This window comes from Manacus candei, unplaced genomic scaffold (genome assembly GCF_025592945.1).
Source record: "Manacus candei isolate 608988 ecotype Guabito, Panama unplaced genomic scaffold, ASM2559294v1 h1tg000021l, whole genome shotgun sequence".
Classification (NCBI taxonomy): Eukaryota; Metazoa; Chordata; class Aves; order Passeriformes; family Pipridae; genus Manacus; species Manacus candei.
This window is the reverse complement of record NW_026138069.1, coordinates 2,683,426-2,698,046: the sequence shown is the minus strand read 5'-3', so window position 1 is coordinate 2,698,046 and position 14,621 is coordinate 2,683,426. Positions and strand designations below refer to the sequence as shown.

Below are 14,621 nucleotides of genomic sequence, written 5' to 3'. Positions count from 1 at the left end.
CAAAGTATTTCAAAGTATTTTTGCACTGGTTTTGCTTAAATTTTACATTGTTAAGGTGTAAATGCTTAAATTTCTGTAACTATGTATCGGGGTTTTTTTCTGGTGAACATAGTAAGCAGAAACAGTTAATGTAAATCTTTTTACCTAAGAATCAATTGTACAAAGATAAGTTGATGCATATTTTAGGGGGGAGCTGCTTAACTACCAGAAGTGCTTTTGCTTTTCTTCAAGACTAAATCACAAATATTCTAAGCATATGGAACAATTTAGCAGAAAATACATAATTATCAAACAGATCTGTCTTTGCCACCTTGAACATTATTTCTTGTGGCAGGGTAAATGAAACCTCATGTTTAGATTTTTTTTCATTTGATCTTCCGCTGCTTTGGCAGCAGAATACAAAAAAAATGACAGATGGCACCATTAAAGTATGAGTTAATTTGTGCTTACTCTAATATGAATCTTGATAAAGGCATGGCACAAACTTCTAACTGAAATTTTGAAGCAAAGTACATTTATCTTGGTAAGAATGTGAAAAATCTGTGTAACTGTAAAAACAAATTTAATATCACGCAAGTGTTCATAAGCAAATATATGCATATTATTCCATTCATTATAAATAACGCTGCAATCAAATTTTGGCTCTAAGCTTGTTTCTGTTTGTTTTTTCTATGTGGAAGCCAATATCAGTGATTGCCAATTCTCTATTGCAGTGTCCACTTTGAGGGCAGATATCCTTACTGATGTTGTAGCCTTACCTATAAAAAACACCTTTTACAACATAAGAAATATGCTGTCAAGATTAATTCAGCATGCTGCCTTTTATATGATTTCTGATTTCACTTTATTACCTTACTAGATCTAAAGTCTTTTGGAAACTGAATTTTCTAGACAAGGTTATGCGTTTCCCATGACACATCCATGCCATAACAGAGTGGAATGGCTGTTTCAACAAGGACTGGATCAGGAATTGACCTTGTGTTTTGTAGTCAGTGCCCCAGATGTGAACCTGCTTTCTGATTTTTAACCTTCAGACTTGAGAGAGTGTTTTTTTTGTTTGTTTGTTTGTTTGTTTTTATTTGTTTGTTTGTTTTTTTTTTTTGGTTTTTTTTTGTTTTTTTTTTTTTAGTTTTTAAAATTCTTTTCTGTATGGTAGATAATTTTCAACAGGAAGAATAGTTATTACCTGTAACCCCAGCTTTAAGACTTCTCCTACAGTGGAAAAGAAAGGAGTGGGAACCACCTGTAGCAGAGGAATGAATAAAACCTGGGGTTAAATCCCAATACTGTAAAAAAGAGCTATGTAATTTTCTCCAGACTTATAAAAGAATCAGTGGCTGCCAGCTGTCAGAAGAACCTGGATTTATACCATATGGGGGGAGAGTCATGAGAAATCCAGTTTCTGCACAGTGCTTGGGGTCAGAATGAGGAGGGTGCCAAGCCATTCCTTACCATCCAGAGAGAGTTATGGCAGCTGTGCATGGTGGGGCTTACAGTGGGACTTAGGAAACTGAAGTACGTGTGGTATTTAGATTGTGATTGTACTGGGTATAGTACCCCAAATTTCATATATCAGATCCTTCACGCGGATCTGGCCTTCTGTCGTTGTTGTACAGTACTCTGGCCTATAGCCATATCCATCTCCACTGCAATTGTCCATGTTAAAACAGTATTTCCTATTATGTAACTGTTTTCAGAAGTCTGGGAGCCAGACAATAACTGGCTAAACTAAAATGTTATGAATGTTTTTCACTTCAGTAGCTACAGTTAATAAATACCGATAAAAGTATTTTTGTAAACTTGTAATTGTTCTTGTTTCAGCTTTTCTGGTGGGACTAAAATACGGTGATAGGGAGGATTTTTCATTAAGTAGGACTTAGCTGTCTTTTGTTTCTCCCTTCTGAAGATTTTGGTAGATTTTTTGAAGCAATCTTGGAGATAGTGTTGAATGATATATTCCTGTAAAGCATGGTTACTCCATTTATTAAATTCAGTTTCAAAAAAAGAGATTTCCAGAAGATTTGAGAGAGAGATGTCATTCAGTTTGAAAAATCAAGTTAGAGTCTTATGAATATAATTGTAACAGGTAGAAAGAAGACCTAGAGAGTGTATATTACAGGAGAGGACTCTGAGTTTCTCACAGTTAGCATGGCCTAATGCAGACCAGGGATTATTATTCCTGTCTGTGAATATACCAGGTTAACACTGAGAAGGGAGAAGAGCTGTTGAAGTTAATGGGCAGTGTTGCCACAGGAGGACATAGGAATAAGCTGGACACAATAAAATGATCACTGGAAATGTGAAGATTTCTATTATCAAAATAAACCCTACTAGAGTTTCAGGGAGGGGTTAAAGAAAAAGGAGGAACTAAACATTCTTGAGATTTAACTAAATATTTACTGTGGTGATGCGGTCCCTCTTAAGTGTAACAGGAGTTATTGTCTGAAAATGTTGCATCTTCCAGCTTAGCTTTCTAATGGCATTTCAGATATGGTGAAGGTTGAATATACTTAAAAAAACATTTTGAAAGGAAATGGTAATTACTTCTGTACTACCTTTCAAATATCAGTTGATTTAGAAATAAGAATATATGGAATTCCTAGACAAGAAAGGAACGTATGTAAAATCAAGAGTCAGTGAAATGGGCCATTCCTTCTATGCATCCAGCAAAGTATTATATTTTCTGTAAAATTTTGGAATCAAGTTATGTGGAAACAGATGGAAATCCCTTTTAAATTGTGGTGATACAAGGTACTGCAACAACACATCATCAATCCCCTGTGAGCTCCATGGCTAGGTAGTGTCACAACTCTAGAAAGGTCCCTTGTGCTATCACAGTCTCAGAAAAAGTTGTATTTATAAATAGTTTAAAAATAAACAAAAATACCCCACCACAGGAAAAAAACCCTAAACCCTCAACACCCCCTAACTCCTCCTCTCCCCAACCAAAAAAATTCTGCAAGTCCACACAAGTCACATAGTCACTTCTGGTATCTGTCTTGATTTCTGAGGCAGTTTATTAAAAGTAGAATGGAAGTATTAAAAATATTAAGACAATATTATGTAGCTTTTGGTTTACCGAAAAGCTCATGCTATGAAAAGAACATACAGTTTCTGTATTATTGGGAATAGAGCCTTGACTAGAGTCATTATTTAAATACTAAGTAAAACTATATTTTAGAATCTTAAAAAAATAAAATATGTTAAAATACTTTTGAGATATTGAAAAAATGTTCTGTCTGTGAGAGCTGATAGATTACCCTGGTAATGCATTAATCAAAATAATAGCCTTTTGCTTTATGTTTACTGTGTCTGTCTTCATACATGTCCAACTCAATTAAGCAATTTTGTTTCTGAAAGATGGGTAAAAAAGTTGTCCCAGTATCAGGCTTGTGTTAGTACTCGTTGTATCCAAGGTACATTTTCGTAGTTAGTATAAAATCGTCTAATATGAGAATTAATGGAAAAAAATTTGTAAAACTTGTCTGTGGTTTTATCAGACCACCTATGTCAGGTTCACTTGTGGACAGACTAAAACAGGCCCTCTGTGAAATGAATCCCTATGGGGGAGAGCAAATTATAGGGGCAGAGGTTCCTGTTTCCCCCCAAGTCCTCTTCTTCTAGTTTAGTCTATTTGCTCCAGTTTCCTTTCTTTGCAGCATTCCTTGCCTGTCTCTTTCCCTCCTCCTAGGGGTCATAATGAATAAAATATAGTTTTCCTTTGCGTCACAGTCTAACCCTTAGCAACATAGGTTATATAATGCTTGCTGTTGCTATTTCTGTTTTCTGATGCTTGATCAGAAATACAGACCTCTGTCCTGTGCGACCTCCTAAGCACAGTGTTCAGTAAAAGTGCCAGTCCAACCTTTTTTTCCCCTTTTTTTGCTCCCTGTGCAGAAATCCATTGAAATTTCTACCTTGTTTATTATATTGAGACTATAAACATTCATAGGTCTTGATTTCATAAACTTTACAGCTTAGCAAACCAAAACTGTCAGGAAAGATGATATTGAAATACTGTGCAATTGTAAGCTTTAAACTATTGGTTATCTAATATGATTTTCAGAGGGGGCACTAAAATCTCTTCCAAACAGAGAATCTGAACTTCCAAATCTTTACTCAGTTTATCCTTGCAGTACTGCTGGAGCTGAAGTGCACTTTTTCCAGTTTTATAGTTCAGGAATTGAAATGTATGATGCCTGTTTGATTTCTACCACATCACATAGGAAGACAATGTCAGAGCCACAAAACCATCCATCCTCTCAACTTTTAGGCATATTTTTGATAACTTCCTCCTTCAGTCCTTCAGCCTTTCAGTCTTTCTCTTTTCTGCCCGCCCACCACCTACTGTGCCCCATATATACACTGTAATGTATCTTACAATCCTATATTTATGTGAAAAGTATAATAGTGGCTGTTACCACGTGAAAAATATACCTAAGCCATGGATGCTGCACTGTTTTTGCCTTTCTTGGTTTTGGATACATAGTTCTACTGTCTAAAAATGCTATCATGACTAAAGCCGTGGGGAAAGACAGCTGTCACTTTTGCATACTGTTGCAGTTAAAACATCATTCTTTCAGGATATTTAACCATGAAGTTTTGATGTTTCTCCAAAATAACAGTGGAAGCCCAGTATCTTGTCCAAATTCTGGCTCAGGAAGTTGCTGTACATTTAGCCCATCACAAATAAACTCATTAGGTAAGATCTAATTCCTGTCCTGGTTACCTGCTGTTACCTATTCAGCTTTCCATAGGAGGGGGAGGTTAAGGTTCATTTCTTCTGATAGGCTTTCTGCTGGTATAAAAATAATGCTAGGGAAAATTAGAGATGTTTCATACAGGCTTCCCCATATTTCAGGTGCTAGAAAGAAAGCGTTTATGGTTTTCTTCCTCCTGTTTGGTATTTACACGTGTAGTTATGCACTTAGCTGAACAATGGCTTGTTAGTACAACCAACTATTTAAATATATCTCCTTGTTTTATTATAAACGAGTTTTTATGATTTAAATTGTGGCTCATTAGGCACATAATTTCACATGGTATAAAAAAGCAAGTTACCAGCTTGCTGGTTCACCTTGTGAATTTTCAAGATATTTTAAAAAGTAGCTGATATGGGTTTGTTTCTTTTTTTCTATATATATAATTTAATAAAAAATTAAATGGCAAATTTAAATTAAAATATTATTCTGTAAAAGATATGTATTCAAATACATACTATGTTCAAGTAGAAAATATCAAAACCAGACTAAAGGTGAATTAAAATACTGTGCTACAGTATTCCATATGGTGGTTTATCAACAGAAGTTGTACAGAAGTGTTTTGAATTTTTTCAAAGTTTTTTTTTTCTGCTTCTGTTTGTTGTTGGTGTTGATAAATTTTACCAAGCAGCAAAATTAGATTAAAAAAAAATGATTTTTTTTCTCCAGTGGTAGAAATGTGTGCTCATTTACTATCTCATAAATAATCTTGTGATCCAGAAATGTAATTTCTGGGAAATTTGTGGCTCCATTTGAGTCTTGGCCAGGGAAATTTGATTGAAGTTTAGGTACAAAAAAAGTTCTAATCCTGCCAAGTTTTTGTCCGTTTTATGATTTATAACTCTGAGCATTGGAAATGTATCCTTGCCATAGACCTGGAAAACAAGTAAAACTGATCTGAACTCACAGACATGTCAATTTTGAAAGGGCAAGCAACAGACTTCCTTATGCCAAAAATAGCTTTTGTGCTAAAATATTTAAGCATAGTATTTGATCACAGATAAATGAAAAATAATATTTTGCACTTTGGACCTTTTTTGTATAGTAGCGGAAACCCAAGGTCATTTTAAAATTAGATGGGTTTTGTTGGGTGATTCTCAAACATCACACATTCAGAAACCATGGTACTTGGCATTGAGAAAAATGCTGTGTCCTGTTTTTATTCCTCATGTATATTCGTTATATATTGATTGCAATGAAGAGACTATTTTAGACTCCTGCAGCAGTTCAAGTAATGTGTACCACTTCTGTGCTTTTCTCTTGTTGAGTGTAAAATATGTATGAAGACATGTCTGAAGTGTAAGTACAGCGGGGCCCTTGGGAAGTTCTGAAGCTGTACCTTGAGTAATTTCAGTCCAATGCTGACAGAACGGTTTATTCTTGGTTTGTATTTTCATCCACGGTCTGCGACATGTTAGAGTTCTTAATAATAGAAAGTTTCTTAATATTGAAAGTTCCTTATCTTGATTATACCAGAAGTATAAATATTTCTCTGTAGTCTAGCAAACATATACAGACTTATTGTAGTAGTTGCTTTGGTGGCATTCACTAAAGCTTCCTAATAGTTTCTGTCAAAACCTTTTGTATTAAGACACATTTAACCTATGGAATCATCTGCTTTAGAGATGAAAATTTCCTTTTTTTCTTCTTCTCTTGAGCCTAAGCATCTTTGGGCAAATCCTACATTTCTTTCTCCTTTAAGTAAAAGTTATTGTATACTTGAACATCCTCACAGCTGGGTAGACTTGTGCTCTCTCTGCCATGTCTGATTGTGTAGCCGATGAGTTTGCATTTTACTGGGTTTGAATTTGGGTTATAAAGAAAGTACTGGATGACTGGAAGTGGAGAAGTGCACATGCGCAGAAATTGCAATATGTGCAGTGCAGGTCTGTGGCACCGTGGGGCTCTGTTTTGAGTCACTTGCACAAAGTCTGCACACATAGAAATTCTTGATTTCTTGACTTGTACGTTAGTAGACACTCTATATCTGTACAACAGTTAAGTTATTGACTCTCAACTGCCCAGAACCTGACCACTTACTTTTTACCCTTGTTCCTTTCTCATTTTTTGATTAGTGAAAATTAATTTATTTTAATCTTACTTGTTAAAACTTATTCTGGCAAAAGTGTTATTTCCCCTCAATCTCTTTTTTATTTCCTTCACCAACCTACATAACCTACTAATATTTCTTTAAAATATTCACGGTGGGATGATTTATCCTCTTGTGATAGCTGCTTCATGGCAGTTTCTCTCTTGAACCATGAACGATTTCTTTGAGGCCAAATCAAGAAATACCTGTCATTTGTGGCCCAGTGGTTCTTTCAGTTGCTTTCCGTAAGTATGTAGACATGTTTATATGTCTCCACATTAGCTGAAAATATGCTCATAAATCAAAGTACTGTGTCTTCTGAGGCTGAAGGTTGGTTGTTATGAGTTTTATAAACTATTTTGGCTATTTTTCTGGAAAACATAGGCAGCTCCTGCCTATGTTTTATTGGTAACTTTTCTGTTTTAAAATATATTATTAGTGTTATAAAAATTAGTATGACAATAATTAATATTGTCATAATTTGGTGCACTCACTGATGCTTAAGAGGAAAAAAGGTATCCTTTGTTACTAGTCACTTCCAAATGTACATTATCACCTTCATTTTTCTTATTTTTACAAAATCTGATAATTCAACTTCCATGACTACTTTTGTAAGTTGTTTTCTGCCGATATTGCTCTGGACTGTGTCAGAAAAGTGATGTATTTTTTACATTTTTATTAATGTGTTTACATTTTGGAGGTTTGATAGTAATGGAATATGCATGTTCTTATACATTTCTCCATCCACATGACCCATTGTAAAGCTATCTTGAAAGTTACTCAGAATTCATAAATGAAAAATAGTAAATGGAAAATTTAAATATGAAAAATAGAGTGAAAACTTGCTGCCAATACATGTAACATATTTTATTTGTACATGCAACCTACAGAGAAGTTCATCTTGCCTCTTTGTGTAGCATAACTAAAACTTTAGAGCTACAGGTATGATAATTCTGAATTGTATTTATTTTCTCTTGTATCTCTGAATATGAAGCAATCCTTCAGAAGTTTTATTAGTGAAATGTAGAGTTTCTGCTATATAGAAATGTACCTATTTACAAAATGTGCAGTCAATGCATCTTTTATCTTTCTAGAAAACTAATTGCATTTTTTCTTCATGTCACTTAACTTCTATAAACATTTTTACCTTTACAGTGTCAGAGATTGCAGGTGCAAAGTGTAGGTATATATAATATTTTTTTCCACGTAAAATTGATCTTTTGCCAGTATAAACAGTTCATCTTATGTTAATGATTAGGCAAGAGTTTAATATTAATCTCTGTTTTCTCAGCAGTGGCCTCCTTGTCTTGTTTTGGCTGGTGAACTTTGTGTTGAGGGTTAGCATTTGTTGCTGAAGTGAGTAAGACCACCCCCCTCAAGAGAACTGTTGGGTTTTTTAAAGTAATTCAGAACAGACTAGTAGAATTTATAAATCTACTGAAAAGGTTATGAAACAGTCTCAATTGGCTTTGACTGCAAACTTTGACCTGTTTGGCCAAATTGTGGAAACTGTGCCAAGATTAGGTATACAGCAGTTCTGTGAACCTTTTTAAGATTAAATTTCAGGACTGCATGACTGATGTGCTAGCAATATACTTGTGATATTAGGCAAGTGTTACTTTAATACAGTTTTAGCCTAGAAGAGATCATTCACCTAAAAGTAAAAATTATCTTGAGCCAGATTTAAAGAAATTTGTTGCATGTCAATATGATTTTAAAAGGTCTGGTTAAAGCTTGCCATTTTGATTTTCCATTCTCTATACCTCTCTACAGTGAGCTACTCTGGCTCCTCTAAAACTATTTACTATGCTTTTTCTTTGGTGAAGAAAATGTAGCAAAAAGAAAAAGTTCTAACCACAGAGTATCTTGGGATGGTTTCTGTGAAGCTTTTCAGCCAGCAGTTGCTGAAACGGTTTATATTCACCACTCTAATAACACGAGGCAGGTTTAGATGAATTTTGAGCTGGAAAGTTTAATCATACATTTCTTCACTCCTTTGATAATAAGAAGAGAGATTTGGTTTGCGAATGCTCAGGTTTCAATGGAGAATATTCTCTCCAGACTCCACGGCTGAGCACTAGCAAATGTGTTGTATTTTCTTGATTTATGTCAGAAAAACTTCTTTATTCACTCAACACAGAAAAAAAACCCCGCTTTTATTATTTTTTCTTGTTTATTTTGTTCTTTCTGATACTTTCAAGCAAAATGTTTGTTTGGGGTTTTTTCCAACTGTAGTAGTTTCTGCATTTGAGGAAAACAGTAAAATAAACTTGGTTTGGATGAGCTGAGTATTGACAGTGTCCTGATATATGCTGTGATGAATAGCGCTGTCTTGTTCTATGGACAGACAACTGACTATTGCATAAGGCATTAGTCACATGCATGTTAGAGGCATTTTTATTAGATTTCATTTTTACTGATATGTCTTTTGAATATTTGTATAAGTATTTGTAGGTTTGTCACTTCTTTCCTGAAAAGGGGAACTGGAACAGTTTTTAAATGCCTCTCTATTACTTTAAACGATTTAACTGTTAATATTATTCTCTTAATGTAATAGTAAAGTCGACATCTCAAATATTTGTGTGTTAAATCAGGTTCTTTATAAATGCCCATCAGAAACGTGGCTAATAGTTACTGACATATACCTTATGCTGAATTCTCTGCATCTCCAGTTACTTTATTAAGGTTGGAACAATCAGTACAGGTAGAGGCCTGCCAAAGAAATCAGTAGAGTGTATTTTCACTTGCTCTGTGACAGAGTAAGGAATCATCATTTACAAGATTCCTGCTAAAAGTGCTCTGATAGGTACAGGTGGCTGCATGGTTGTTGATTTTGCAAGCTGAAATGGGTGAAATAGTGGAGTTGGGACTTTGGAGCAGCTGGCTGTCAAGTGAGGAAGTCATGACAAAGGCTCTCATTGAGAACCGGAGTTATAACCTGGAAGCGGGAGGACACCGGTTGTGAGTTGAAGCTGGGGGAGGGGAGCATACCTACTAAGTATAATCCCTAGAGATCAAGTTTTTGAAGGTGAAAAAGGCCTTTTTCATCCTGGACTAGGACCTTTCTATGAGAACAGCATGGAGGTTAAATGAGATGGTGGATAGACTTATATTTTTAATAATTTTCCTCATATTAGATTAACTTCTGAATATCTCGGCAGATAATTCATTAAATTAATCTATCATGTATTATCAGTTGATTCAGCCTGCTGTTTATAATTCATTCATATAACTGACTGATGTTCCCTGGAAAGAAGAAAGGTTGCTTAATACCTCTTGTCCTTAGGTATTGAATATAATTTTTATTAATGAATAAATTTTGTGGTTTTAAAATTAAAGATGGCTTTTGGCAGTAGATGGAACTCAGTTGCTGGAATTCTCTTTCAGACCTGAAGAAGTAGTTGTATGTCATACTTGGGGTTTTTTTTCCCCAATACATACTGTTAGTCTAATAAAGTACACTGCATCTCCATACAAGTCTCTTATCACCTGAGTGTAACAGTTAGAAGCAGAGATAAGAAGCTGGTAAACATTGGTGTCAGCATTGTTATTTAATTTATCTTTATAGATAAAATGTAAAACCAACTGTCTTTTACATTTGCTGGTTTGGGTGCTAAAGCATTTCACAACTATGAAGGAAATGTACCAGAAAATACAATGTTTTGTGTCTAAAAAAATCTATCAAAGGTCACTATCTAGTTTTATTGTCTTTGGGATTCAGCTTGTACTTCTAATCAGGGAAATCTAGGCAATAGAAATGATGCTTATTGCTGGACATAGGATTAAATGACAATCATTAACTTCGAAAGCAGGTGCTTACAATCCAACCCTCCTGCTAGAATTGTGTAACAGATATATTTTGGTTTGGGTTTGTTTTTGGTTGGTTTGGTTTTTTACAGGTATGAACAACTTTGATTTATTTTTGTTGATTTAAAGTTATTAATGGGAAATTCTGAGAAGTAATTTGATTGTGAATGTATTCTAGAGTATGTATACAGATTTTTTCTATTTACTCTGTGGGAGTATTCATGTTTTAATTTCCCATGTCTGAAAATTAAGAGGGGATAGGCCAAAATGAGTTGTACTTAATTCAGAGATTCAAAGATTACAAAGTAATGAACCATTGGGATTATTTTGTCTGATGACATGAGTAACATAGACTGAGAACTACCAGAACACATGGCTCGTTTTAAGCTAGGTCATGTTGACTGTAATATTACCTTTGGATAAGTTATGCTTTTTAGATTTAGTTCTAGTTTTCATTACCTGTTACTATATCTCCAGCTGATATTTCTGAGGCCACTTCATTGTGTGCTGTGACCACATCTGTTCAGAATTACTGCCTGGCAAGGCGACCCTACCTTACTGTGAGGTCCCTTGTTTCTAGTAGCCTTCAGTTTGACTGTATAGAACCACACATTGCTAGTGTGCATCCACGTAGCCAGGGTTGTTCAGTGCCAGGGACTTGGGTGGCTTGTAACAGGTGTTAACAGGCCTGTGATTTATCTGTCAAAACAAGGTAAATTTGGTTTTGTTACCTTTTTTTTTTTTTTTTCAGGAACTATACACACCCAGTGATGGATACAGCTCTAATTTCCACTGTATCTTCCATTTTTATTAATCCAGATTGTCAGCAATTTTCCATCTGCCTCAGTTTACAACAGCTTGATTCCACCCACATTCTGATTTCTGCAAAAGGTGTAGGTTCCAATTCAGGAAAATGTTTAACTTCACGTGTACCTCTTGTACACTTAGAAAGTTAGGAGGAATGTAGCCACCAGTGCATCATCTGTGTTTGAGCTCTAGAGCTCTGTCAATTGATAGATTTTATCTATCAGATTTTATTCCATAAGACATTATAAAAGATAAAGAAACCACCTGTATATAATTATATATGGTATTTTTCAGAATGGTAAGTGTGATAGGCATCTTTACTTGCAACTTCCACAGCTGAATGGAGCTTTTTCAATAATCATAAAATATAAAGTAAAAAGATAATAAGTTTTCTTCTGCTGATTGTGGACTTCGTTAGTGTTTAGTGAATATTCTAGTTATCCTTTTCAAATAATGCTCAGGAAAAAAAATTGGCTACATATCCCGTTCACTTGAATTCAAAGTGAATTTGCAACTGCAACTCTGTGTGGTCTGTTGCAGGACTTTTTAACTATCTGGTAGGAAGAACAGCATTAAGGTTTAAATTTCAAAGCAAACCCTTAGATAAATTCTGATCTGATTATTCAGTTAATGTCGTTTTAGAACACGTTTTTCATCTACACTGCCTTTGAGGGATATTTTAATGAAAACTGTCTGGCTTGAAAGTTGTTAGCTGCAGTGATAACTTAAAAAAACCTGAAAGGCATTATTATAGGTAGTGTAAAATATCATTTAGCATAGTTTAAAAGCAAGTGAACAGAAGTTCTTCAGGATTCTTGACTAAAGTTCTGAGCAGTGGAAAAATGAAAGTTTTCAGCAGGTTGAAAAATTGGTTGGAATTTAGGGTGGATATCTCATGGCTGTGAGATAAACCATGGTATTTTACAGAAGTGCAGTTGTTTTTATAAATTTCCATTGCTTTGCAGCTTAGAAATTTTGGGGTTGGGGCAGGTGGTGACCTTTAGCTTTATGGTAAAGGTTTAAGGTACAATTGCTCAAGTAATTTTAAGCTGTTTAGGCACTGCAGACCTACTCAGACTAATTTCAGATTTGAAGACTTTATTTTTTTCTCTCTTTTTTGGAACTATGTAAGGTAGGTAAATTCTGAGTTATAGGTGATCTGCTGGTAACTAATTTTACTTGATAGCATCTTGTTTATTGGAAGGATGCAGAGATGGGTAACTTGTAGCAATATGGTCTGATTCTCAATCTCTTAGTTGCTGAGTAATTTTTTTCTTTCAGTTGGATGTATTTGTGACGTGAATAATGATGATTCATGGTTACAGTATTTTATCTGAAATTGGAAAGTTTGCTTAGTTGTTTAAATGGTTAAAATTTAACTATGACAGAAAAAAGAAACCCCAACCCAAATCTTTTTGTTTGAAATACCTTTCTCTGTGTTCTTTAGTGTGTAATGCGCGTTTAGGGTTCATGTTTCTTTCCTTCCTTTCCCTGAAGGGAGCTTTATGTCTAGAGCAGGTTTCTGTATCTGATGAACCATAGTTTGATGTCTGAAATTAGAGAAGTGCAACTGTTTTCATACCTTAATACGGAACTGTTGTCAGGTTATAGGAGGTTGGTGTATGAAAACAAGTGTCATTTGTTTGTCACAAGAGTGACAGACAAGAAGTGAGTCTTAGAGTAAAGACAAGAAGGAAAAAAAGAGGTATAAAGTAATGAGATTTGGATTGATTTCAATAATGCTGCTTCTGTAGTGAAAGTATTATAGTATAGAATGGAGAAGGATGACAAATTTGGAGGTTAGCTCTAAAGGTAAGGAAAAAGTTTGACATGGAAACAGAAGTTTTCATTAGATTGACTTTGTAGGCGTCTTTTAAATACATTTTTTCTTACACAAAATAGCACATCATTACGTAAATTTCTAATGAGCCTTTCAAAGATAGCTCAATGTTTTTCTTTCTTTGTTCTAGTTGCATTAAAATCTTCTAACTCTACAAGACCAGAAAGAAATGGCATTCAGGAAAACTGTAGAACAGCAAAGTGTGGAGAAGGGATGCAGATCCTGGAAGGAGAACTCCTACTGCAGGTATTTTTTGCAATGGATATATTGTGCAAAGATTTACATTAAAAAAACTATTGTATGTAGCATACTATATTCACTGATGAGATTTGAAAAGTAAGTTTTCTTACTGTAAAATCCTTTTCTCGTTTTCTTTAAGGTAATATTATACAGCTCTTGCACTTTTTCTGGTAGTGATGTAGAGTGGTGTTACAATATGGGCTCCACTTCAATGTTTCCAAGTAATTTATTGGAGGTTTCTTTCCCAGCTCTTTACATCTATTGTTAATAAAGATACTAATATAAAATAATGGTCTTCGTAAGGGTCAGATAAGTTAGTAATTGACTGTGAATTTGGTGACTAATTGTCTAAAAGAAACAATTTCTCTTTAAAAAGAAATTTCAGGGTTGCTGAAATATCTAGCTTTCTTGGTAGTTTGAAAGAACTCAGTGGTCCATAGTGTAGGTTCAGGACAAAATTTAAAAAACACCTCAACTTTCAATAACTTTCAATATTATGAACTAATAGAAAGTATTAATAAAAAAGAGTATTGATGATTTTCTTTTTTTTTTCTTAAATTCTTTAGCCTGTTTTGATGTCCTAGAGTGTCAAAACATATGAATAATGATATAATACTAGATCCAGATTAAACTTGGGAAATTATTAATAAAAGTATTCCAATGTTCTAATTAGTTTCACAAAATAGATTTTACTGTGACCTGCAGCTTCATTTGAAAAATGCTGATAATCTGTCTTCTTCCCAGGTTTCCCACTGATGTATCTATTAGAAATGGCAAATCATTGTCAGAGCCAATTGTTTGCTTAGAGCAAAATTAATTTCAGTGTTCAAAGAGTAGAAATGAAAACAAGTTCTAAGAATCCCACAAAACAATTACTTTAAATTAATAGTAGTTGAAAATTGTTTTCTAACCAACTAAAAAACTAGGACATGTATGTAATTTTCTAACCTTAATAAAGTATAATGAAGAACAGTTATGGAATTACTGCAGGTGAACAGCTTTCTTTTTAAACAAGAATTATCTAAAAAGGTAAAGTATAAGGTTTATATTGGAGGCATCTATTTTATGTGAAATATAG

The 14,621-nt window shown here is 34.4% G+C and overlaps 1 protein-coding gene across 1 annotated transcript in view; it reads left to right on the top strand.

Annotated features, from left to right (window-relative positions):
* Positions 1 to 14,621, top strand: part of AHR (aryl hydrocarbon receptor) — a 57,574-nt gene that overhangs the window by 23,864 nt on the left and 19,089 nt on the right. Inside the window, 1 exon segment of the mRNA XM_051785912.1 lies at positions 13,434 to 13,549. Coding sequence (XP_051641872.1) covers positions 13,434 to 13,549 — 116 coding nt within the window.